This window comes from Poecilia latipinna, unplaced genomic scaffold (genome assembly GCF_001443285.1).
Source record: "Poecilia latipinna isolate Pla-1442-1.1 unplaced genomic scaffold, P_latipinna-1.0 Scaffold317, whole genome shotgun sequence".
In the NCBI taxonomy this organism is placed as follows: Eukaryota; Metazoa; Chordata; class Actinopteri; order Cyprinodontiformes; family Poeciliidae; genus Poecilia; species Poecilia latipinna.
In genome coordinates this window covers 235,311-259,578 of record NW_015112933.1, presented here as the reverse complement: position 1 = coordinate 259,578, position 24,268 = coordinate 235,311, and the positions used below count along the sequence as shown (strand labels likewise).

Sequence of the window (24,268 nt, the reverse complement as noted above, 5' to 3'; positions counted from 1 at the left end):
AAAAGATATATTTTCGCTGTAAAAAAAAAAAAAAAAGCAAACTATATATATATATATATATATATATATATATATATATATATATATATATATATATATTTACCCCATCCTCTGCAGTGCCAGCATCTTTGTGTGAATGCTCCCCTCTTGCCCCACCAGCCTGTCGAGCTCAGCTTCCACTTCTGTCTGTAATAAACAGAACAAACACAAGTATTTTTAAATTAAGCAGCATGCATGCAGTACAGTCACAAGACGTTTGCATAAAGGTCTAACTCAACAAAACATCAACTTAGTCACATAGGATAAATTCATATGCTCAAATGTATATTTCAAGACTTTACTTTTGCTCATTTGATTATGTTTTGGAGAACTCCCCCCCCCCCCTAAAAATAGAGTTATCTTTGGAGAATGTAAACATACAAAAATATTTTCTAAACAAATAAATGTTCTGTTGTGGCCATGTTATATTCTCCCCAGAAACAGCGACTGTTAGTTGCTTTCATTTGATTTAGTAGCTCAACTTCTCTAAATTAGTCTAGTAGCCTTTGCACAACCTACGCTATACTGAAACCCTCTATGTTTATATGGGGACTAAATTCTGTGAACATTTTCTAGTACGGGCCAATAATTTACCTCTCAATAAACAATGAAAAAGTATTTCCCAATATTCTAACTAAGCTTTTTCCTCAGCTTTGTTATACAAACCTCTTTAAGGCCTCTACAGGCAGAAAGTGAATTTCACCATTGGGTGCAGAAATCTTTAGTGAGACTCGAGCACAGAGATGCATCCATCAGGCATTTCCTGGCAGATTTAACTATGTGACTCCAGTTGTCACACATTGTATGTTTTATTTTAAGAACTATAACACATAAATAAGAAATTATGTGCAGTAGGCTGTTTGTCCTGGTCGTCTGTAATACGTTTTATTGTTTTCCTCAAATTCACGCACAACATACAAACACATATAATTCCTTACGTCTCTATGGGGTAGGCACTCATATTTTAACAGTGATTAAAAGATGATTTACAATAAAATAGCACAACAAGCAGAACAATTAAAGGTGAAAAATAATGTCTAAAGTTGATTTGACTTGAAAAGTCTGGATAGCAGCTTTGACACAGGTTTGACTGTTTTATTCTTTTGCTAAACTCCGCTGTAATTAACTGTAATACGGTTTTTAACACAGAACACTGCAGTAGTTTCTAAAACACAGAAAGAGGTAGCTTTGGTCTAGATCCTTTGATAATTAATCAACAGCGGATTTTGTTAGCTCTATGACTGAAGGCAGCAGCATCGCGGAAGTTTACATGGTGACGTAGGCAACAGACTGAGCTCTGCCTCCAATACGTACCTCCTCGGTACAGAGCTGCTGGTAAACCCGCTCCAGGTCATCCAGCTCCGTCAGCCCGGAGATGGTCTCCATGCTCACAGACGATAAAGAGCCAGAGTCGCATCTTTTGGCTACCAGAGCTACGCTGTCAGCCATCTTCCGCCACACGAAAGCTACTCCGGCGTCAACGTCATCAGTGTGCTAATATTCCCTCGGTTTAGCCTGGCAGGTAGCGCTGCAGCAACAACTTCGGCTTTACGTCTATAACATTGTCCTGTTACATATTGGAGTTCGTCAAGGAGCGTTTTATTATGCATATTATTACATGAAACAAAACTTCCCACTTATTACTGTCGGAATTAAACACCCAACCTGAGTAGACAACTTTTGGGGTGAATTACCCCGCTTATTTGCGCATGCGCACCACACCAAACATAAATCATTCGCTTTCATAAATGAGTTCTTTTAGTTTTTATGAATTCTGGCCTAAATCTTCACTGTGATAATTATTTGTACTGCCTTTGAAGTAATTTTTTCTAATTTATAAGAATGTTAGCTTTAGACATTAAAACAATTACTCCTATCTATAGATATTTGACTTTAACGTCAATTGTTAATTTCAATCTTATAAATCTATGCTCTGTATTTATTCTTGTACACTTTGTAATCACTTTAAAAGGATGCCATTAATATAGTTACCTGTATAAACATGATTCAAGGTTTTTAAAACTGTTTCTGTGATTATACATATATATATATATATATACATAAAATATATAGTCGATTTCAATTTAAAAAAATTGGTATAAACATCTTTTCTCCACATTTTATTTATCTTGCATGTACATTTAACTGGGTTTAAGTATTCATAGCACCAAAATTACTAACACAAGCCTACTGTAAACATTACCTTAAAATATAAAAAAGTTTGGTGCAAAACCTGCTTAACACGAAATCAAATTTGATTTGATTTCCTTTAAAGGTTTACCTTTACAGAAAAGGTAAACCTTAATAAAGACAAAGCAAACAATGTCAATGAACCATATTTATGAGAATGAGAAGAAAAAGTCCACAAAAATCATTTCTCCAATGCTTTTTTTCTATTTAAAGTCTGAACCATGAATTTAAGTGTTTACAAGTTTAAAATGCTCTATATACAGTTATACATCTTACAGTATGGAAGTTCATTTTTCAAACTCTATTTAAAAAAAGCTTATATAATCTACATGCTACACATTACAAAGCCACTTGTGAGTGCATCTGAATACAGAGTAATTTGAAGGCAGAAGCATCGTCCCGGGTCAGATTCCTCCATATTTAAAAGAAAACATCAGCTGGAACAGGAACTGAGCCACTGTGCATCAATTTTCTGGAAAAACATGTTTTACTTGGAAGGGAAGTTAACTATATATCTATTACATCACCCCGTGTTAGAATTAGTCTAACCCTTTCAGAAAGGCTAAGAATCAGTGGGTCACTTTGCTTTTGGAGAGCAATGAGAATTCTTCCTTTTCCTGGTAGAGCTCTTCCCACTTCTTCCGCAGCTCCACCTTTTCCTTCTCCAGCTCCTCTCTCTGTCGGATCAACTCGTCGGCTTCCTCCTGCTGGGCTTTCCTCAGCGACTCGATCGTCTCCCTCTCTGCAGCGGCTTCTCTGGCGCCGACTGTCTGCAGCTTTTCCAGCAGCTCCCGCTGCTGCTGCAGAGCCTGAGCCTCCTCCCTCTGTGTTCTTCTCAGAGCTTCAATCAGCTCCAGCTCCCGTTCAAAAACCCTGACCTCCACCTCTGGTTGCCTGGAGATCTTCAGTCCAGCTGAAGGGAAAGACGGTCTCACTGTAAAGCAGATGTGAACATATATTTATGATCGATAGTGAAGGAATATAAAACCGAAAGCTTTAAAGGTGACCTACTATGCTTCCTTTAAGAGCTTAGAATACATCGATAAGCTCTGCTAAACATGTTCAAGGTGTTTTTTGCACAAAGTCTTTCTTAAATGATGAGATTTTAGTCTGGTCAGTTTTGTCTACTTTGAGCTGTTTTAGTGCATCTTGTCACTTTAAATCCAAATAAGCTGCTGCTGGCCACGCCCACAACTCAATAATTACAGTTGCTCATCAAAACGACTGTAAACAGATGCGCAATTACAGAACTGTATATCTTTGAAAAACAGAAGTGGAACTTATTACACAACCAACAAAGCTGCAAGTGGTTTCTGGATGTTAAGTCCACAACAATACACCTGTCCTTTCCAGCAGCCATTATACAGCGCATACAGTGGTATAAAGCCAGCTAATCAAGCGTGCTGGAACTCTGCTGGGGTTGCTAGGTAACGGTTGGATGCCCTGTGACTGTGACTTAACATTTGAGAGCTTTATGAAACGGCTCATTTTCCAGACACTAAAAAAAAAAAAAAAACCTTACTGCCAAAAATGATTAAGTGCTTGGAATGTTTTTGGAAGCAGTTGAGAGCCAAATGGAAATACACAACATGCAAAATATTAATTTTGAACTTTAAAAATCATAAACACTTTAAAAAGCAGCAATAGAGACTTACCTGAAAGTTCGTGTTTCATTAACGGACTTTCGGTTGTTCCACCGTGGCCATTTGAGTCTGGTGACAACTGTTTGAGCGAGTTGGATCCCAGCTCAGAAAACACCTTCGGGTGTCTTTTCGACAGATGCCGGTGGAGATTACCGGTGCAGCCGCTGTCGTAGCACTGCAGCTTCCTCATACAAATGCGACACTGAGCTGCTTCTGAACTCTCTAATCTCTCAAAGTGCCTCCAGATCACACTCCTTCTGCGGTCTTTGGTCTGCGGTCTCTCAGATGAGTTTTCACCTGCCTCTGAATGAAACGCGTCTTGTGCCAAGCCTTCTTGCAAAGAGTCGGGATTGTCGTTTATGATATGACTGCCATCAGGTTCGATAGAAGGGGTCATGACGTCAGAGCTGTCGTCCTCCACTCTAACTTCCACTGATGAAAAAGAAATTTAAAATACCAGTTATTATCGAGGCTTTAAATGCGGTTCTAAAGTCTCCGTGTCTAAAATAACTTTCCTACAGTCAGTAGCAGTAAGTTGTCTGAATATGAGTGCAGCTGGTTTAATCCAACAAACTAAGAATTGCAAAAACACCATTTATTACTGCAGCTATTATGATTTTCTACATAAAGGTGTGAAATGATCATTGGGACCAGAATCCTGCTTGTCTTTGCCTCTTAATGAAAATCCCCCGTGCTCAAACAGGTACACATCAAAAATATGCAGTAGTCACATCTAAAAGAGTCATCAAAATTTTATTTTATGCAAATACATGAACCATTTAGGACTCTGAGGTCCAGATTAGTGAGGGATAATCCATGGTCAGGGTAGAAATTTCCCTTTCAGGAAGTGGTTAAGTCTAGAAATTCAGATTACATTCAGATTACCAAGTTAAAATTTACACTCACCTTTGGAAGAAAGGTTCACCAAAAATAATAATAAGACAAGTTAGAGCAACAGACGCTCACCTGGAAACCATTTCTGTCCACTGTCCCACATGGTTCCCCCCGTTCCGTCAGCATTTGAATCCTGCAGAAGAAGAAAAGTTCTCCAGTGTAGCTTAGTGGACACAAACTTTAAAATAACACTGCATGTATTTTGGTCAGGCTGGAAGAGATACAACCTCTGAAACGCTGAGATTTCTACATGCAGTTGCAGCAGTTAAGAATATTTAATCTCCTGTGGTTTAAGTTTTATTTAGAATGCTTCTTTATGCAAGTTAAATTAAAATATTTACATGTATATGAAGATTTTTCTGCTTTATCGCACTGTTATAATATTTATGTTTGCTAAATGCCAGAATAATAAAGGGAGAAATTTTCTTTTACACCACAATCAGAGGCTTACATAAACTGAGATTCCTTTGTTTTTAAACAATACAGGAAAGCCCAGATGATGATGGCTTTGTAAGCGTCTGAGTTAAATAGACTTAAGCAGAAATCTTTTTTTTTTTTTAAATCTGATCTCAAACAGGAGAAGCTTCAGCTAATTTAAAGCCAGACAGTGAGAAGAAAATATTTTCTTTTAACTGTAATTCTTTAAGTGGACAAATAGTTTACCTCTGCTTCTACTATTTTCTCAGCCGATCCCCCTTGTGGCATGCCTGGAAGGTTGTTTATCCCTGGAATAGTTTCATTCAGTGTGGTCATAATGTGAGATTCCCCATCATCCAAAACCAATTTCACTACACAAGAAGAGAAAAATAAACATCCTAAAGAAGCTCTGATGATGACAAGAGGCCATGCTGTCCCCTCATCGATAAAACTACACATGAAGAGAAGTGGTTTCATTGACCAAACATACCTGGAGCCTGATGGGGCTCTGTTCCTATGTAGGATTCACGAGAGACACCGGCTACATTTACATCCTGTGAGGGCACAGCAGGGCGGTGGTTGGTGGACAGCAGCTCTGACAGCACCTTTGGGTGCCTCTTTACCAAGTGTCGACGAAGGTTGCTAATGCCGCCACTTTTGTGCAACTTCTTCATGCAAATGCGGCAGCGGGCGGCGTTCAAGTTGTCCAAATGTTCAAACAGTCTCCAAATCAAGCTGCGCCTGCGTGACTGCTTGTTGGGAATATGGCTAAAATCATCTTCGTGTATTAGATGAGCTAGCGAGCCTCGTGGTGACGTCTCATAGAGGCCACTGACAGCAGTGCTGGGATCAGAATCATTCTGGGTGGTCCTGGTGTTGGATTCATCATCGTCCACCGACACTACAACTGCAAAACAAAAAGGTGTTTTCTTAAAAAAAACTAATTTTTGTCTCTAAAAGCAGAAGGCATTATGTCTGGCTTCCTTGCTGTGTTATTTCTTAAGCGTCATTTATAAGGCTACTTCTGTCTATTTATATGTAAAGAATCAAAAAGCAGAGGTGGAAGTGTCAATTTTCCTGCTGCCAATACCGGGATGTACTTTATTTCATCCCAAAAACATAAACACTGGAGGAAGCACCAGGAATATAAATAATATCCATATATCAAAAGAAGTTCAAATACAGAATTTAAACTGGTTTTATTCCCATAATTAAAGACACTATTTCAGCCCGAAAATACATCTTCACTTAAATGCTCCACATAAGACTAAACTTTAGCAGTTTACATTCAGAACCAGGTTTAAGCTATCCTGCAGCAGCTATGAATAAAGTAAGGTTTCATTTGCATAAAAGTGAACTTCAGCTGAATGACGATGAAAAACAAAAAGTGGCCTAAAACTGAGCCGTGGGGGACTCCATTTAAAATCTTCTGAAAACTGGGCGTATATCCATCCACACAAACACAACATGTTGTATTTGAAAGGTAACTGCAAAGTTTATAAATCAGATGATGAATGAGCATTCACACTGTTTTAAGAATCCAAACAACAACAGATTACATGCAGTCAGGGATGAAATGGACAAACTAATCACAGGAAATAATCAGGAAGGCATACCAGAGATGATCTGTTCATCATCTATTTCCATATGTTGGTGGTCGTGGCTGGCGGAAGCTTCGTGGTCTCTTTCCATCCCTCTGTAGACCTGTGTGGGGTGTTTGAGGCGCAGATGTCTTAGCATCGGAGTGGTGGAGCCGTGCTCCTTCTTATGAAGGTAACGATTACACAGCACACACTGCACCGACCCTTCGTCTATATCTGTAAAAAAGCTCCACACCACGCTTCTCTTACGGTATGTGTCCAGCTTTACCTTTCGGGGTCCCATACCACACGGTACCGATGACCCAGTTTGGTCTAAAACGAATATTTGACCGTTGGCTGATCTTCGTTAGCTGTCATGCTAAGTTAGCCGAACTGACTCAGACTGCGTTCTTTTTTTCCAGCTCTTCTTCTACTACTACTATTCAGGGCTGCGCTGGCGCCACCAGCTGGACAGAATGGTGATTTTTTTTTATATATTCAACCTCCAAAGCACTGTATCATGTAATTTATGGACAAACATTTAGCGTTTTGTGTACTACATTGTCAACTATTATTTCAAATAATTGAGCTGACATGTAAAGGGCTAAAGTCTTGAAAATGAATATATTGTCTAAGTGATTTATGAGAAAAAGGTCAAACAAAAATAATGACTATGATGATTTGATATGCAGCTTTTGCGCGATGCTATGGATAATATCTTTTTAGGAAACATGCATTTTTGGTTTTTAAGTTATTTTTGATGCTTTTATGTATAAATTTTACTGGTGAATGTTTATAATGGAAGGCTACACATGAATTCCATATCGAGGGGGCTACAGTATCTTAATATCGAAGTAGGCAACATAAACAATTGTTTAAAAAAGTTCAAGCTTGCTAGTTGTCCGTTTTGTCAAAAAAGCTCGATAATGACATGGCCTACATAGAAATGACCATTTTACATTTTCTTTTATGTTACATTTCAGAAAGTCTCATTTACCATTTTTTCTTCTATACAAAGACTATTATAAGTCGACATACGTCAACTTATGAAGTCCTGATACAAAAAGGCAGAATGAGCAACATTCCTATCGAACAAACCAAAAACAGGAAAGATGCAAAGAAGAAAATACATTAAATGGATGATATATTTAGCACCAAGTTAAATTCTCAAGATACTGTTTTAATTTGTTTTGTTATATAAGAGAAATGATGCACTCAGGTCAGAAAATGGCCTTTAAATTAAAACAATTATATTTATTAAAAGAAAAATATGTCACACAGATTAAAAGTACAGTTTATCAACTCTGAAGCAGCAAATTAGTGCCCAAAATGCCATATTAGTTAAAACAAGACTAAAAAAAAAACAAGATATATAAATATTACAGCATCAAAACAGAAATTCACAGGCTGAAAGACAATGGACAAACATGTCAAACCTTCTCCAGGGAACAATAAATAAATACAAAAGTTTATTATAAATGTTGAAGTCACATTTGCAGCAAGCTGGCTGGTGCAAGCACTAAATCGTTTAGTAAACAGGTGGCATTTTATCAGTGTGAAGACAAAGAAAAGCTGCTGACAAGGTGATTAAAAAAATAAATCAGCTGGAATGCGTTTTAGCAGTGATGGATTCAGCAGAAACATTTTCTAAAGAAATTAATGTAAACTACAGCCCTGCTGAGAAAATGAGATGTAACAAATATATTAAGATCTACGCTAGCAGATCAAAAAAAATTGGACAGATTAAATAACATCAAATACTCTTTAAATTCCCCTGATTCCCATATAACTGGAGCTTTGACTGTAACAAAGAGGCAGCTGCTATGTGGCGGATCGGACCCACTCACACTGGACTACGTTTTAATTTAGAATCAAACTCTTAATTTTAAGTGTAAACTTAAGTTTTTATCTTTAAAATAAGTTGTAAATGTTTAAATCTCCAGGTAAACCTAACAGGTAAATGTTATGGCTTCATTCTTTCCGTCAGTTTTGATAGATAAAAAGATTGTAGGCGGATTTTTCACGAGTTATTTAAGAAAATCCAAGTTATTACCAAAACACATTTCATCCGTGTTACAATAACTATAGTTTTCATCTAAATGTAGGACATTTCTTTTAAAATAATGGAAATGCGGCACGTAAAGAGAAACCTCTGGCTTATTTACAGCGAGCCGCTCAAAACAAACATTCAAACTTACCTGGTCGCTTTCAGGGGGCCATCGATATTCATGTTCTCTACATAGCTTATTTTACTCAGTCCCTGGTATATTTGCCACGGCGTGTTGCAACAGGAAAAAATAATAATAATCTGGTTAGGTTACCTGTAGCAATCAATAATGTAAATCATTTTGACCATTTCTAATGTAAGAAAGCCAACAATAAACCAACAGCAATAAGTCAATAATATCCTAAAGTTTTTGTCAATAACAAACATTTTGCCAATAATATAATAGATTATTACACTGAAATATAGTAATATCTGCAGCTGATGTAATTTAATAACACAACTGTAAATCAGATTATTTGAAACTTTGGTGTTCTGCTCATCAAGTATCAGTAGACTTTTATATTTAAGTATTTATTAAGGAAACACATTGGGCTGCACTTTCTATATAATGAGAGATAATTTTAAACTTGTTTAATCCCCATTTTAGTTTCTTAGATATTTGAATTTTTGATTTAATGTTTGGAGGAATATTTCTTTTCACATTATGGGCTAAATGTTCTTTGTTCAAATACTTCCTTATACTGTTTGTAAATTATTATGTTTATAGCTTTGTTACATTTAAAATGTTCAAAATTGTGAAGTGATTGGCTATTTTATCAGTATATTTTGCTACATGAGTCACTTTAACCAAAATTACTAGAGCTAAAATTAAACAAAACTAAATGTAAACGTCCCACAGCATTATTATTTCTGTTCTGATCTTATTTAACTATCAGAGGTAAATTATGAAAAGCACCTTAGTCAAATTATCGTCTTGCTTTCATATTTAGTCCTAAAGTAAACTCTGGTGAATATAATAGTGACCTACAAGTAGTGATATAACCGATGTTTAGGCAAACAATAATTTAGATTTTAAGTACAAAACTGTTCAACTCGTCCTAATTTAAATACAAAACTTGAGTGAAAATATTTCACTGCAGACTTTGTTGCACAAATGAAGCACATACATTATTCTGAAACGTGCAAATACCAAGTATTAAATGTCGATGTTGTGACTTACTGACACAAAACCATTTACAAACTGAGAAGAGTACATTCCTTACTTCTCAACTTCGAAATGAGCCAGATGAAGGCAGCATCTACAGGATTGTTGGCACACGTTTGTCACCAGGCTGTCTGTATTTCCACTGGTCCGAACCCAAATAATAAGGCTGTGGTTTACTGATGGAGTACATTTAGAGTACTCTCCTTCCTCCAGGCGCACAATGCAGCTGTGTCTATGTTGGCTAAATATTAATCTGCAAAACCTGAGAGGAAGTGAACATGAAGGTAGTCGTGCGTGTGTGTGTGTGTGTGTGTGTGTGTGTGTGTGTGTGTGTGTGTGTGTGTGATGTAAACGGCCAGAGCAGCTGAATCACAGACAGACGTTCAGAGTCCCGTTCTGTCACGCACGTAGATTTTGCACTCAGTGAATGTTTCGGTTCAGTTTTTGTTTCTCTGCAGCGCCTCGCACAGGTTGTGGTTGGGGTCCGGCTCCTGACTCATGATCTCCACGCAGACCCACTCCCCGCTGCTGCTGGACTGTTTGACCGCCTCCACCACCGTCTGCACGTACAGGCCGTCTTCGAAGGTTGGCGCCGAGGCAACCGGACCTTGTGACCACAACCGCTGCTCTTCGTGAGCCTGGAAGGACTGCCTCAGCGCCTTCACCATGGAGCTCAGCCCCTGCAGATGAGGGCGGGGCGTCTCTTTCGCCTCCGGTCCGACGCCACCGCCGTCAGCCAGCAGCAGCTCTTCGCATTTGCTCCCGTTGCGTTGGCCGTACAGCTCGGTTCCCCTGGCGACCAGCCTGCCAGCAGATCCGACGATCATAACCTCGTGCACGAACGACCCCGGCATGTTGAAGTTCAAGGTGACGGTGCAGCACACGCCCGAGGATCCGGTTCCACCCATCAACATTTGGAAGAAACAAAAGTCGTCGCTGGTGACGCGGCGGATGCCTCGGATCAGGTTGTTCTGTTGCACAAAGGTCCGCAGTAAGCCGTGCACACGGTGAGCTCTGGTTCCCGTGAGGTAACTCAGCAGGTCGATGATGGCGGACCCGACGATGTGCAACCCGCCGCCGCCCATCAGCTCCTCGCAGGTCCAGCCGTACGACTGGTCCAGGAGGCTCGGGCCGTAGACCCGCACGTCACACACCTGGATGTCCCCGACGTAGCCCTCCACCAGCAGCTGTTGCATCGCCACAAAGGCCGGCAGGAAGCGCAGGGTGTTACCCATCATGCTCAGCAGCTGGGGGTAGTATCTGGCTGCAGTCACCATCTTGAAAGAGTCGACAGCGGTTGCAGCTTTCTCACACACGACATTCTTCCCGATACCTGTAAGACAGTGGGAACAGATGGAGAAACTCAGCTAAAACTCAACTATTAAACTCACACAGCACGGCTAAGCAACGAGACTTAGAACTAAAACCTGATTATTTTCACTTCATATCCGAGTTCAAGCTATTATTTTTCTCACTTTCTTTTCTAAAAAAGAAGTTACAAATGACAGAAAATATTATAAAAANTAAAACAATTATATTTATTAAAAGAAAAATATGTCACACAGATTAAAAGTACAGTTTATCAACTCTGAAGCAGCAAATTAGTGCCCAAAATGCCATATTAGTTAAAACAAGACTAAAAAAAAAACAAGATATATAAATATTACAGCATCAAAACAGAAATTCACAGGCTGAAAGACAATGGACAAACATGTCAAACCTTCTCCAGGGAACAATAAATAAATACAAAAGTTTATTATAAATGTTGAAGTCACATTTGCAGCAAGCTGGCTGGTGCAAGCACTAAATCGTTTAGTAAACAGGTGGCATTTTATCAGTGTGAAGACAAAGAAAAGCTGCTGACAAGGTGATTAAAAAAATAAATCAGCTGGAATGCGTTTTAGCAGTGATGGATTCAGCAGAAACATTTTCTAAAGAAATTAATGTAAACTACAGCCCTGCTGAGAAAATGAGATGTAACAAATATATTAAGATCTACGCTAGCAGATCAAAAAAAATTGGACAGATTAAATAACATCAAATACTCTTTAAATTCCCCTGATTCCCATATAACTGGAGCTTTGACTGTAACAAAGAGGCAGCTGCTATGTGGCGGATCGGACCCACTCACACTGGACTACGTTTTAATTTAGAATCAAACTCTTAATTTTAAGTGTAAACTTAAGTTTTTATCTTTAAAATAAGTTGTAAATGTTTAAATCTCCAGGTAAACCTAACAGGTAAATGTTATGGCTTCATTCTTTCCGTCAGTTTTGATAGATAAAAAGATTGTAGGCGGATTTTTCACGAGTTATTTAAGAAAATCCAAGTTATTACCAAAACACATTTCATCCGTGTTACAATAACTATAGTTTTCATCTAAATGTAGGACATTTCTTTTAAAATAATGGAAATGCGGCACGTAAAGAGAAACCTCTGGCTTATTTACAGCGAGCCGCTCAAAACAAACATTCAAACTTACCTGGTCGCTTTCAGGGGGCCATCGATATTCATGTTCTCTACATAGCTTATTTTACTCAGTCCCTGGTATATTTGCCACGGCGTGTTGCAACAGGAAAAAATAATAATAATCTGGTTAGGTTACCTGTAGCAATCAATAATGTAAATCATTTTGACCATTTCTAATGCAAGAAAGCCAACAATAAACCAACAGCAATAAGTCAATAATATCCTAAAGTTTTTGTCAATAACAAACATTTTGCCAATAATATAATAGATTATTACACTGAAATATAGTAATATCTGCAGCTGATGTAATTTAATAACACAACTGTAAATCAGATTATTTGAAACTTTGGTGTTCTGCTCATCAAGTATCAGTAGACTTTTATATTTAAGTATTTATTAAGGAAACACATTGGGCTGCACTTTCTATATAATGAGAGATAATTTTAAACTTGTTTAATCCCCATTTTAGTTTCTTAGATATTTGAATTTTTGATTTAATGTTTGGAGGAATATTTCTTTTCACATTATGGGCTAAATGTTCTTTGTTCAAATACTTCCTTATACTGTTTGTAAATTATTATGTTTATAGCTTTGTTACATTTAAAATGTTCAAAATTGTGAAGTGATTGGCTATTTTATCAGTATATTTTGCTACATGAGTCACTTTAACCAAAATTACTAGAGCTAAAATTAAACAAAACTAAATGTAAACGTCCCACAGCATTATTATTTCTGTTCTGATCTTATTTAACTATCAGAGGTAAATTATGAAAAGCACCTTAGTCAAATTATCGTCTTGCTTTCATATTTAGTCCTAAAGTAAACTCTGGTGAATATAATAGTGACCTACAAGTAGTGATATAACCGATGTTTAGGCAAACAATAATTTAGATTTTAAGTACAAAACTGTTCAACTCGTCCTAATTTAAATACAAAACTTGAGTGAAAATATTTCACTGCAGACTTTGTTGCACAAATGAAGCACATACATTATTCTGAAACGTGCAAATACCAAGTATTAAATGTCGATGTTGTGACTTACTGACACAAAACCATTTACAAACTGAGAAGAGTACATTCCTTACTTCTCAACTTCGAAATGAGCCAGATGAAGGCAGCATCTACAGGATTGTTGGCACACGTTTGTCACCAGGCTGTCTGTATTTCCACTGGTCCGAACCCAAATAATAAGGCTGTGGTTTACTGATGGAGTACATTTAGAGTACTCTCCTTCCTCCAGGCGCACAATGCAGCTGTGTCTATGTTGGCTAAATATTAATCTGCAAAACCTGAGAGGAAGTGAACATGAAGGTAGTCGTGCGTGTGTGTGTGTGTGTGTGTGTGTGTGTGTGTGTGTGTGTGTGTGTGTGTGATGTAAACGGCCAGAGCAGCTGAATCACAGACAGACGTTCAGAGTCCCGTTCTGTCACGCACGTAGATTTTGCACTCAGTGAATGTTTCGGTTCAGTTTTTGTTTCTCTGCAGCGCCTCGCACAGGTTGTGGTTGGGGTCCGGCTCCTGACTCATGATCTCCACGCAGACCCACTCCCCGCTGCTGCTGGACTGTTTGACCGCCTCCACCACCGTCTGCACGTACAGGCCGTCTTCGAAGGTTGGCGCCGAGGCAACCGGACCTTGTGACCACAACCGCTGCTCTTCGTGAGCCTGGAAGGACTGCCTCAGCGCCTTCACCATGGAGCTCAGCCCCTGCAGATGAGGGCGGGGCGTCTCTTTCGCCTCCGGTCCGACGCCACCGCCGTCAGCCAGCAGCAGCTCTTCGCATTTGCTCCCGTTGCGTTGGCCGTACAGCTCGGTTCCCCTGGCGACCAGCCTGCCAGCAGATCCGACGATCATAACCTCGTGCACGAACGACCCCGGCATGTTGAAGTTCAAGGTGACGGTGCAGCACACGCCCGAGGATCCGGTTCCACCCATCAACATTTGGAAGAAACAAAAGTCGTCGCTGGTGACGCGGCGGATGCCTCGGATCAGGTTGTTCTGTTGCACAAAGGTCCGCAGTAAGCCGTGCACACGGTGAGCTCTGGTTCCCGTGAGGTAACTCAGCAGGTCGATGATGGCGGACCCGACGATGTGCAACCCGCCGCCGCCCATCAGCTCCTCGCAGGTCCAGCCGTACGACTGGTCCAGGAGGCTCGGGCCGTAGACCCGCACGTCACACACCTGGATGTCCCCGACGTAGCCCTCCACCAGCAGCTGTTGCATCGCCACAAAGGCCGGCAGGAAGCGCAGGGTGTTACCCATCATGCTCAGCAGCTGGGGGTAGTATCTGGCTGCAGTCACCATCTTGAAAGAGTCGACAGCGGTTGCAGCTTTCTCACACACGACATTCTTCCCGATACCTGTAAGACAGTGGGAACAGATGGAGAAACTCAGCTAAAACTCAACTATTAAACTCACACAGCACGGCTAAGCAACGAGACTTAGAACTAAAACCTGATTATTTTCACTTCATATCCGAGTTCAAGCTATTATTTTTCTCACTTTCTTTTCTAAAAAAGAAGTTACAAATGACAGAAAATATTATAAAAAATTTATTTTCATCATCCCTTCTGTGAGTTTTTAACGACACAGTATTAGGGCAAGGATGCAAAATGTTTTTGTTTAATTTCAAGAATACAGCCAGAAAGTCTTAAAATGACAAGAAAAGGTTGTTTATGAGAAAAAAAAAAACTTCTAGAGTTATCGAGATCTAACAAAACTAGTTCAGCCTTTCTTCAAAATAGACTCAGTTGTTTGTTTGCACAATCATTTCAAAGTCATTTAAAGATCAAATTATAACTTCAAAACTTCCTAATTTTCCAAAAATGTAATCTTCAATAAACAAAAATTCAATTAAACGATAAAATCAATTTATCACCCAGTCTGAAAACGCAAAAATAAATGTAACACTTGTAGGTTTTGCAAACATCTTCACCGCATTGTGACCACTGCTGGGAGTAGCAAAGTCTACAGTAACTGTAACTTGAACAAGGTAGGAGGCATTTTAGCAGACTGACTGCTTCAGCTGGTCCAGCCTGTCCTTTCACAGGTCACACACCGGGTGTGTTCTGCATGCAGAGATGTTCGATAAGCAGCGTGTCAAATCTCCTCTTGAAAGCTTCCCTGCTGCAGACAAGTCCTTCAGCAGGGAAACATTCAGGAAGTTGTAACCAAAACAGGAAACTGAGCTCAACCCTGAAGAATTCCAACAGATGCTTTACACCGACGCCCCTCCGGTACAGTAATGTTAGGATTGCTTCTAAGAGTTTAAAAAAATATCATATCAGTTCCTCCGATAGCCCTCAGGGGAAATGTTACGGTTCGTGAAAATATTTTCTGAGGAAAGTCTCCTCTGCCACACCCAGTGAGATCACAATCAACGGAAACGTCTTAAGATTATGCTTTCAGAACAAAAGAAAGTTAATTTAATCAGAATTAAAATCTAAATAGCAGTGAAGGTATTTTAAAAAGCTTACCCAGTGCTTTGACTGCAATCTGTCTCGTCATTGAGGGGGGAATGTAGATGCACACCAGATCGACGTCTTGGTGCAGGAGGACGTCGTCGGATCGGCTGGTGTGAAACGGGATGCCGAGTTCCTTTGCCAAGCAGCAAGCTTCCTCTTCGCTTCGTCCCCAAAGTGCATGGACTTCAAAGCCCTCGGTTTGCAGCAGCGGGACCAGCACTCGGGCTGTGCTCCCGGTGCCAAAAACACCAACTCCTGGCAACATGGCCCTGCCACTTGGCGTTACTTTACACGTGGACCACAGCCATCCATTCCAGTTTCTCACCAGCAGAGCTGCTTTTTTTTGGGAAAGTTAGAGGAAGTTACCTGTGAAAACGAATAAATGGATCTTAAAGGATCAACGATAAACATTTCTATAACTAAACAGCAGGCTTGCTTATGGTCTCCTATCAGAAAGCCCTTAAAATGTCCTGACACATTCTTCACACTGCTCTACACCCATCAGATATATATAGTACCACAAGGAGGCCTGTCAGATAACTTTTACTGGAATATAAATTGTCCCAAACATTATTGTTAGTTTGAGTCCATTTTCAAGTAATAGCAAAATAATGCACGAACACATTCTCAAATATCGAACTTTTAATTTTAATGAACATTTAGCACTGGAACTGGAAGACATTTTAAATATCCAAAATAAAAAAAAACCCAGAAACAACAAATGAAATTAATTAGAAAGTATGTGTAAACAAAACCGTCCTTCAAAAAACCCAGTCATCCAGTTTTTGATAGGAAGACAGAAAAGAGAAAAACAACAAATCATGCAAATGGAAATTATTGAGCTTGTTTTAATTTATTATGCAACTAACTAATTTATTAGTTTTTGGACAAGTCTAATCATAAGTATAAAAACACAGATAATTGGAATCATTTAAAAGTTATTTTAATGCTCCTTCATTTGGGAAAGGAGCCCTTACTCATGCTGTGTGCTGCAGGTTTATGCTAGTAGATTATGAGCGGCTATTTAATGCATGTGTGCAAACAGATGAGATCACATCATGATCCCAGGCGAACAAAGGATGTGTGGGTGAGCACCTGTGCACCTGCATTACCAGTGAAACCAGAAGTAAACTCTCCCCGCTCATGAACCAGGAACAAGGGAAACCGTCACTTATCGCACTACTTATCAGCAGGTCAAGGCTTTTTCACTTAATGTCACCATGAAAATCTACTGAAACTGCGTCCAGTCAGGTGGACTGATGATAAACCAGCTCAAAGAAAAGTTTATTCATCAGAATCAGACATTACTGGCGAGTATGCACGACATTAAAACAGATGCGGCATACAAGTATCACCATTATGAGGAGTATTTGATAAAGGCGAAGAGCTAACCACACAGAGAGACAATTGATAACCATGTCGGCTAGCGCATCCAGCTAGCCGCACAAACAGATGCAGAGAGAACTCCCAAAACTCGCGATAAACCTTCAACTCTACACGCCTAACAGCATAATTTAAATTTATCACTGGTTCTTTAAAGTCATACACTTAATATGGCATAAGAACACGAACAGATGTCACAGAGTACCTACCGGTGGGTCATCGTCCGCAGCAGCGATAGGTTGAGCCGGGGCGCTGCCCATTTGCTAATGACGGTAACTTCAGTAGCAACGGTTGGGCGGAACCGGAAATACTGTCAACGGAAATGTTATTGTTGAAAAACACTGAATACGGATTTAAATACGAGATTTACGCCAGATGAAAATGTTTTGAAAGCATATTTTGTGTGGTTAAACGAACACAGCTCTTTATCTTACGAAATTTTGCAAATGTCGTTCTGTAAAAGGTGGGAAAGAGTCCCTCTCAACTAAATGCCGTTTGCGACTGAACCTGCTCAATCAACCGGTTCTTTTCCACGGGAACGTTCATGTATGGTTTTCGTTTATGAATCTTTGCATCAAATAGTACCAAAATCCTACATATAATCGAATTAAAAAGAGAGTCAGAGAATTTTTAAAAAACATTAGACATTTTAACAATACAAACATCATTTGGGCAGTGTCAGTTTAGAGAACTTGTGAAAAATGTCAATGAAAATGTAACAGATCACACGATTAAGATAAGAGAAAAATGTTCTGCACATATTAAGCTCACAATGAATAGCCAGCTCGTTTTTATTATTGACATAAACAGTAATACAACTACTACTTATAATAATATTAAAAATAGAAACAGAGATCTAAGGTGATGCAACTGAATTTATTTTTGACCACAAGGGGCGCTGCATCGGTGGCACTGTCAAAAAGGACGCGCAAGGGATCCTGGGACTTTTAGTTCTCAGTGAGCAACGGCTGGCTAGATAACACTCCGAAGAGCAAAAAAAGACCTATGAATAGTTCGTCTGCTTTAAATTTAGCGTGAGTACGAGATCCACAAGCTTTGAATTTTAACAGCTTTTGGTGGATTTGTACCGAAGAGCAGCTTACTTTGGGTCAAAATAAACAGGAAGTTGTTAGCTTTGTGGGACGTGTAGTTCCGTTTGTAGGCCGCCAAGCTTAATAACAACGCATACAAAAAAGAAATAGCTACAAAATAACCAAAAACAAAGGCTGTGCTTCTTAACCTTTTGAGAGAACATGCCCGGGTTCACCTGCTGTGTTCCCGGCTGCTACAACAACTCGCACCGGGACAAGGACCTGCGCTTTTATACGTTCCCCAAGGACCCCGCTCTGAGGGAGCAGTGGCTGCGGAACATCTCCCGGGCCGGGGTCAGCGGCTGCTTCAGCACCTTCCAGCCCACCACCGGCCACCGCGTCTGCAGCGTGCACTTCGCCGGTGGAAGGAAGACGTACATCGTCCGGGTGCCGTCTCTCTTCCCCCTGCGGGGCGTCAATGAGCGCAGGAGTCGGCGGGGCAGAGGGAGGAAGTTGACCAACTCGGCCCCTGCCCCCGGGATCGTCGCCACCAGCGTGCTGGGGAACACGGCGGGCATCGTCGAGGGCACCATCGGAGGAGAGGTCGGCGACGACAGCATCACCGTGGTTCAGATAGGCAACAACGGGGAGTACTTGGGCACGGCGCGGCTTCCCGCCCAGGCAGAGGGACCCTGTAACTGCACCCCGCAGAGTCTGGTGGAGCTCAAAGTTGAAGACTTAACCGCGGACTCCGGGGCCAACCAGCAGCAGCTGTCCGTCCAGTACCTGAGTGTGACCAGCAGCCCGTTGGACCACTCGTACTCCCTGACCACCGGCACCACGTCCGCGGAGCTGCTGCGGAAGCTGAACGAGCAGCGGGACATCATCGCGCTGATGGAGGTGAAGATGAAGGAGATGAAGGCGACCATCCGCCAGCTGCGGGTGGCTGAGGCCAGGCTGCAGGAGGAGGTGCGGGAGCGGGACCGGCTGCTGAACAGCAGCCCGATGGCTGGGAACGCCCGGAAGAAAAACTGATGAGGAGGCGACTTAAGTTACCGAACCGACCCTTTACATGGACCCAGATTCACCAGGAGGAGTGTGAAGAATAATCCTGCCCAGTTTTGTATTAAACTAAAATAGACTGCCTGGTTTAGGTAGCAGTTTGATTCATCTTACTGCTAATCACGTAGGAACTGGACACATTTTACGCCCCCCCCACCCCCTCTCCCCAAGATTCCCAAGTCAAGCATATTTCTAAGCAAAAGGAGCAGAAGTTGAACTCTGAACTTTCTGGTCGCACAGGGGTTTTTCTATTGACTGTTTTGACTTTGTGTCCATGCCTTTCAGCTTATAGTAGGAGGCTTCCCCAAGCAGCAGCTTGTGCTTTAACACGAAGGGCACCAAGATGAAGAAAACACTACTGACAAGCATTTTCATCATTTAAATGAACTCAGCCCTCATCAAATCATCAAAGATGCCTTTCAATGTACTTTAACTTAATTTACCTTTGTTGCTTTTGAAAATATTTGTGCAAGGGAAGATTAGGTTTAGGAAACTTCTTAAAATAGCAAGCATCCCACAACATCGGAAATGTTAATAAAGGAAGTTTCAACATGTTTAAATGTGTTTTTTTCTTTTTGCCTTTTCCTGGAGGAAAACATTAACTGAAGATACGGTTTGCAGCTTCTACATGTAATCTGTCTCAAGCTAGTTTTGTTTTTGTTTCTTTTGTTATACCAGTTCACTGTAACGTGTTGGACTGAGCAGTTTTTTAAAATTGTGTTGTTTTTAGGGCTTTATGCGCAATACATTTCACACTTCCTAGTTTTGAACTCAGTCTGACAGATGTGCTCCAATCTCAGTTTGAAATCAATGTCACTGTGAAAGTTTTATGCTGACTCACATAAAAGACTTCTCAATGTCAAATTTACTCATATAGCACTTTAAAAACAGGTTTAAATCTGCGCCAAAGTGCTGTACAAAAATGATAATAAAATAAGTTGATGAAAAGAAAAAGAAATATAGTGGGGAAAAAAGATATATTGATATTTTGTCCAGTTGTCACATTACCTGAGGTTGTAACGAGCTTCTGCTTCAGATTCAGACAATGACCGAGTGACATTTGCTTTACAAAATTTAAAATAAACATTTGCAGTGGCTCCTCTAAAGTATTTTGAAGCAGACTTTTTTGGGGGGGTTGAACTGTGAAAAAGTTGAACAATATATATTTATATATTATAAAAAAAAATCAATGACAAAAATTTGTGTTAGAGATTGAACAAAGCCTAAAGTGGTGGAAGAAAGTGTACCAATTCTCTAACTTCTGTTTGTTGCTTCAAATTTTCCACACACCTTCTTTTCTCATGGTTGCAGTTATTTTGGAAAGTGCACCAGTTTCTCCTGCACTAGAAGTCATGATGCTGCCACCACCACTCCCTCATCTCCTTTCCGATGGCTGGGTATTCCCATGGTGTTTAAACATTTATTTCAGGTGTAATTAGAAAAATGCTCTGCTTACTTCTTTAAAAACTTGAGAAGACATAAAAAGGTAAGTTTTGTACATATTAAAGACCGCAAGAGATTTGGGTGTAGATCAAATTAAGCACCAAAGCTGTTTAGAAAAGAAGAGATTTGATTTAAAATATTCAGTCCCTCAGTTACAGGATCATTTCAACAGATGCTTGGAAAATAAACAAATAATTTGTCAAAAAACAAAAGTGGACAACTGGCGCAACTGTTTTACACGTCAGCAACAATTATATAAATGTTAAGTCAGAAGACAAATGTGCGCATCTTTGCCATACAGAATTTTGTTAATGAGTGTAGATGTGGACAAAATGATTACAGTTTTAACTTTATTTCTGTGGTGATATGCCTCCCTGGATTTAAAAGTTCTGATATTTAACGTTTATTTGTACATTTGGGCTGCAAACCTCATGGTTTTCTAGAGAAATACATCATTTTGGAACAAAGACAAACAAAATCTCACCCAGAGGCACAGGCAGCATTTCAAAGTTTGTAATGTCACTTGTTGATTAAAAATGTACAAAAGGCAGCTGTTAAACAAATATAAAAAACAGGAATTTCTATAAATTATGGTTTTTGTACTGACAAGAGTTTCAAACTTTTTTTTATATAATTGCTGATATAATTCTGAACACAAACCTTGATTATCAATATTTAAGCAATAATTAAAAAATTAAATTTTCTGGCTTTTAAAAAAATATTTTTCTCGAGTAAAAATCATAAATATCAAGTGAGAACAATCAGATTAAAATATTAGCTGTTGATTCTGGAAGCCAACGTTCTTCTACCTGAAAAGATAATATGAAGATTAGAAGAGTTTATCTTCTTTAAAACGACATCCAGGATAAAATACATTTACCAAATTATATATGTAATAAACCATTATTATTGCAGGTGAAAACTTTAAAAACATAAAGTCTATGGATAGAAATATGTGTGATGTGTGCAAAGAATCCAACGCCTCTGGGAATGTTTTGCTTTAGTTTTGCTAAACTCAAGCAAATTTAGAGCGTTTTGTCAATAAGTCTGGAAATAATGAAGTTTTAACCCAAAATGTTGCCTGACAGTGAAGCAATTCAGACGTAAAAACAAGAATTTAATTGCTCCCAAAATGAAATTGTATGAAAACTTAATGTTCCAGCACTGAAAAGTCATCTTAACACACAATTGATTTGGTATTTATGGCTCATCACTCACTAAAGTATATAATTTACTTCACTTTTTCCTTCGAGATTTTTCCCAATTTTGTAAAAGTGATAATAGTTTCAGATCAGAAATTACTAGCAAAGGAAACAGCTAATTGTTGCAGCACGACTTTTAACCTCTAGGTGGCGATGAGATGAATAAATGCGGAGTCTCCCTTCAGCTCCCGTCATTACGGTTTAATTCAATTCATGACTGTATAGTAGATCTCTAATTATTTTTTTGCGTGCTGAAATACTTAGTGCAGCTCCTCCAAGCAAACTTAAACGCATGAAACCTGTCGTGCCAGAGTGCATGAAACAGAGAAAGCAGCAGAGATGATGAATGGATAAACGGAGCGAGGATCCAGATCCCTAATCTCATCTGGATTTATTTTTTACCCCCAACAGTGTTGCATAATTCCTTAATCCTGCGCTGTCGATCAAACTTACACAACTCTATATTTATTTTCTGTCGTTTACAACTGATGCCTTCCTGTTTGGACCGACAGCAGTTTTTCCTGTCCGGTTCATCCAGTCATTCAGGGAGATGATGTGGTGAGGGTGAATGCAGATGCAAGGGCGTAGGTTCGGTCTAAGTTTTGGTGGGGACCTTTACACCCCCCCCCCAAAGAGCAAACAAAGCGTAACCTGGTTTGTATTCACACTAGCTTAACTTAATTTAAGACTAACACTTCAAATGCCATATTTACTGAGATAATTTCACACTGTATATTTCATATCTGAGAACTAACACCTCACCTGGAGCCCTGAAGCTCCAGCCACCTCTCCATCGTTCTCCATCGTTTTCCTATGTGAAAAAATATTACATAATTAACAGACCTATTCTACCTCACATTCAGTGCTGCTGACCTTACTAAACACCGGACTTTACAACAAATGCGTTGCGTGATAGATATCTCACTTATGGGTCCACTCACTGTACTTACAGCCGGCGTAGCGAAATAACTTCTAATGTCTGTCCTTTTCTTTTTTGGTGGCTACATGGCGACTCAGAAGGAGACGCGTGTGCCCAGCTAGCCGCCGCCTTTTGCAGCTAATCAAAGAACGTCCGACGATTCAACTGACTCCCCCCCCCGACACGGTCTCGGAGGCTCATAATAAATGTCAAACTAAGAAGCTTCCGTTCCGCACCGCCTGTTGCTGCTAATCAAAGATCGTAGATCCACGTTCTTTGAGCCAATATGGCAAAAATTGGTCGGGACTTTTTCATATCCCGTGACATGTCCCTACCGTCCCTACCCAAACCTACGCCCATGTGCAGATGTGACAATAAATAGGGGTTGACACGTGAGGAGAATGTAAAACAGCAAATATTAGAAATAATTACAACATTTACTCGAAATTTGTTGTAATTAAAAGGTGTCAAGATTTGAAAAACAGTTTCGTCTCCTAACATTCGTGGTAGTTTTGGACAGATTATAAACTGAGATCAGATTCAGTAATCCACGTGACGTAGAGAAATGAGTTTGAAGGATTTGTTCATGAAGACTCTAACAGGTGATGATTGTGTGTCCTGTTGTGTCTGGTGAAACTTTGTGGTGCTTTTTGATCCTATGTTTTTCTTTTACAAAGATATTTCTTGCTACATGTAACTTTAATTCATTCATATACCAATATGAATGTTGCCATGACTACATTGCTTAGGCAGAAGCAAAAATGCCTTTATGTATAAGCACTTTTCATCAAAATGATAATTTCAATTGAAACCTTTACCTCAGTTTTGTTAAATGATTGATGATTTTAAGCTTTGGCGGAACTTGTGGCCTTTATTCTCAATAATCAGACAGGAAATGCGGAGAGAGCGAAGGAGGTAAGACATGGAGCAAAGAGCTCAAAGAATATTTATTTACCACATTTCAGCAACAATTCAAAGTGCTTTCCGCGATGAAAAAAATTAAATAAAAATAAAACAAGGCGCAAGCAAGAAACGTCACATTGCAGTGGTAAAATAAAGGAAGTGACGAAAACCTAAAAATAGATTACAGAATTGCTCAACCTTCCAGTTAATTAACGTAAACTCTAAACAAATGTGGTTTTAGCCTTTATTTAAAGGAATTCAGTTCTTCATCATCTTTAGCATCGAGATTAGAGGAGGACAAAAACCGATATACTGCATCTATTAAAAGGTCACGTGACCGCGTTGCAATTATTGTAATCTGACGGTCCCACGTCGGTCCGATGTGCCGCCTCTTGGGCCCAGAGATAAACTGTGATT

General features: G+C 39.7%; 5 protein-coding genes across 8 annotated transcripts in view; 1 reads left to right on the top strand and 4 right to left on the bottom strand.

The window, feature by feature from the left end:
- cog4 (component of oligomeric golgi complex 4) overlaps nt 1-1,602 on the bottom strand; it is a 15,907-nt gene extending 14,305 nt beyond the window's left edge. For both annotated transcript variants that reach the window (XM_015034943.1, XM_015034944.1), the window contains exons 1-2: nt 1,354-1,602; nt 104-186 (exon numbers count right to left, since the gene is read on the bottom strand). In XM_015034943.1, the coding sequence (XP_014890429.1) occupies nt 104-186; nt 1,354-1,488 (218 nt within the window). In that variant the 5' untranslated portion in view covers nt 1,489-1,602. The remainder of the gene's footprint in view (nt 1-103; nt 187-1,353) is intronic.
- Nucleotides 1,603-2,362: 760 nt separating this feature from the next.
- On the bottom strand, nt 2,363-7,212 carry LOC106949001 (uncharacterized). 3 transcript variants are annotated; one of them, XM_015034942.1, is made up of 7 exons: nt 7,053-7,211; nt 6,800-6,887; nt 5,674-6,090; nt 5,430-5,554; nt 4,839-4,899; nt 3,885-4,304; nt 2,363-3,163 (listed from the first exon to the last, which is right to left on the bottom strand). In XM_015034942.1, exons 1-7 carry the CDS (start codon nt 7,065-7,067, stop codon nt 2,799-2,801), a joined length of 1,491 nt encoding a protein of 496 aa, XP_014890428.1. In that variant the 5' UTR covers nt 7,068-7,211; the 3' UTR covers nt 2,363-2,798. The 3 variants fall into 3 exon arrangements, with proteins under 3 accessions (XP_014890428.1, XP_014890425.1, XP_014890427.1); XM_015034939.1 differs by having other exon boundaries at nt 6,800-7,212; XM_015034941.1 differs by having other exon boundaries at nt 5,430-5,491; nt 6,800-7,212.
- Nucleotides 7,213-7,991: 779 nt separating this feature from the next.
- On the bottom strand, nt 7,992-11,411 carry LOC106949000 (glucose-fructose oxidoreductase domain-containing protein 2-like). The gene has a single exon (XM_015034938.1). It carries the CDS (start codon nt 11,250-11,252, stop codon nt 10,413-10,415), a length of 840 nt encoding a protein of 279 aa, XP_014890424.1. The 5' UTR covers nt 11,253-11,411; the 3' UTR covers nt 7,992-10,412.
- Nucleotides 11,412-11,499: 88 nt separating this feature from the next.
- Nucleotides 11,500-17,619, bottom strand: gfod2 (glucose-fructose oxidoreductase domain containing 2). Its single transcript, XM_015034936.1, has 3 exons — nt 17,501-17,619; nt 15,921-16,274; nt 11,500-14,804 (listed from the first exon to the last, which is right to left on the bottom strand). The coding sequence occupies exons 2-3, from the start codon at nt 16,171-16,173 to the stop codon at nt 13,909-13,911; spliced, it is 1,149 nt and encodes a 382-aa protein (XP_014890422.1). The 5' UTR covers nt 16,174-16,274; nt 17,501-17,619; the 3' UTR covers nt 11,500-13,908.
- Nucleotides 17,620-18,226: 607 nt separating this feature from the next.
- On the top strand, nt 18,227-19,944 carry thap11 (THAP domain containing 11). The gene has a single exon (XM_015034937.1). The coding sequence runs from the start codon at nt 18,545-18,547 to the stop codon at nt 19,355-19,357; it is 813 nt and encodes a 270-aa protein (XP_014890423.1). The 5' UTR covers nt 18,227-18,544; the 3' UTR covers nt 19,358-19,944.
- The last annotated feature ends 4,324 nt before the right edge of the window (nt 19,945-24,268 follow it).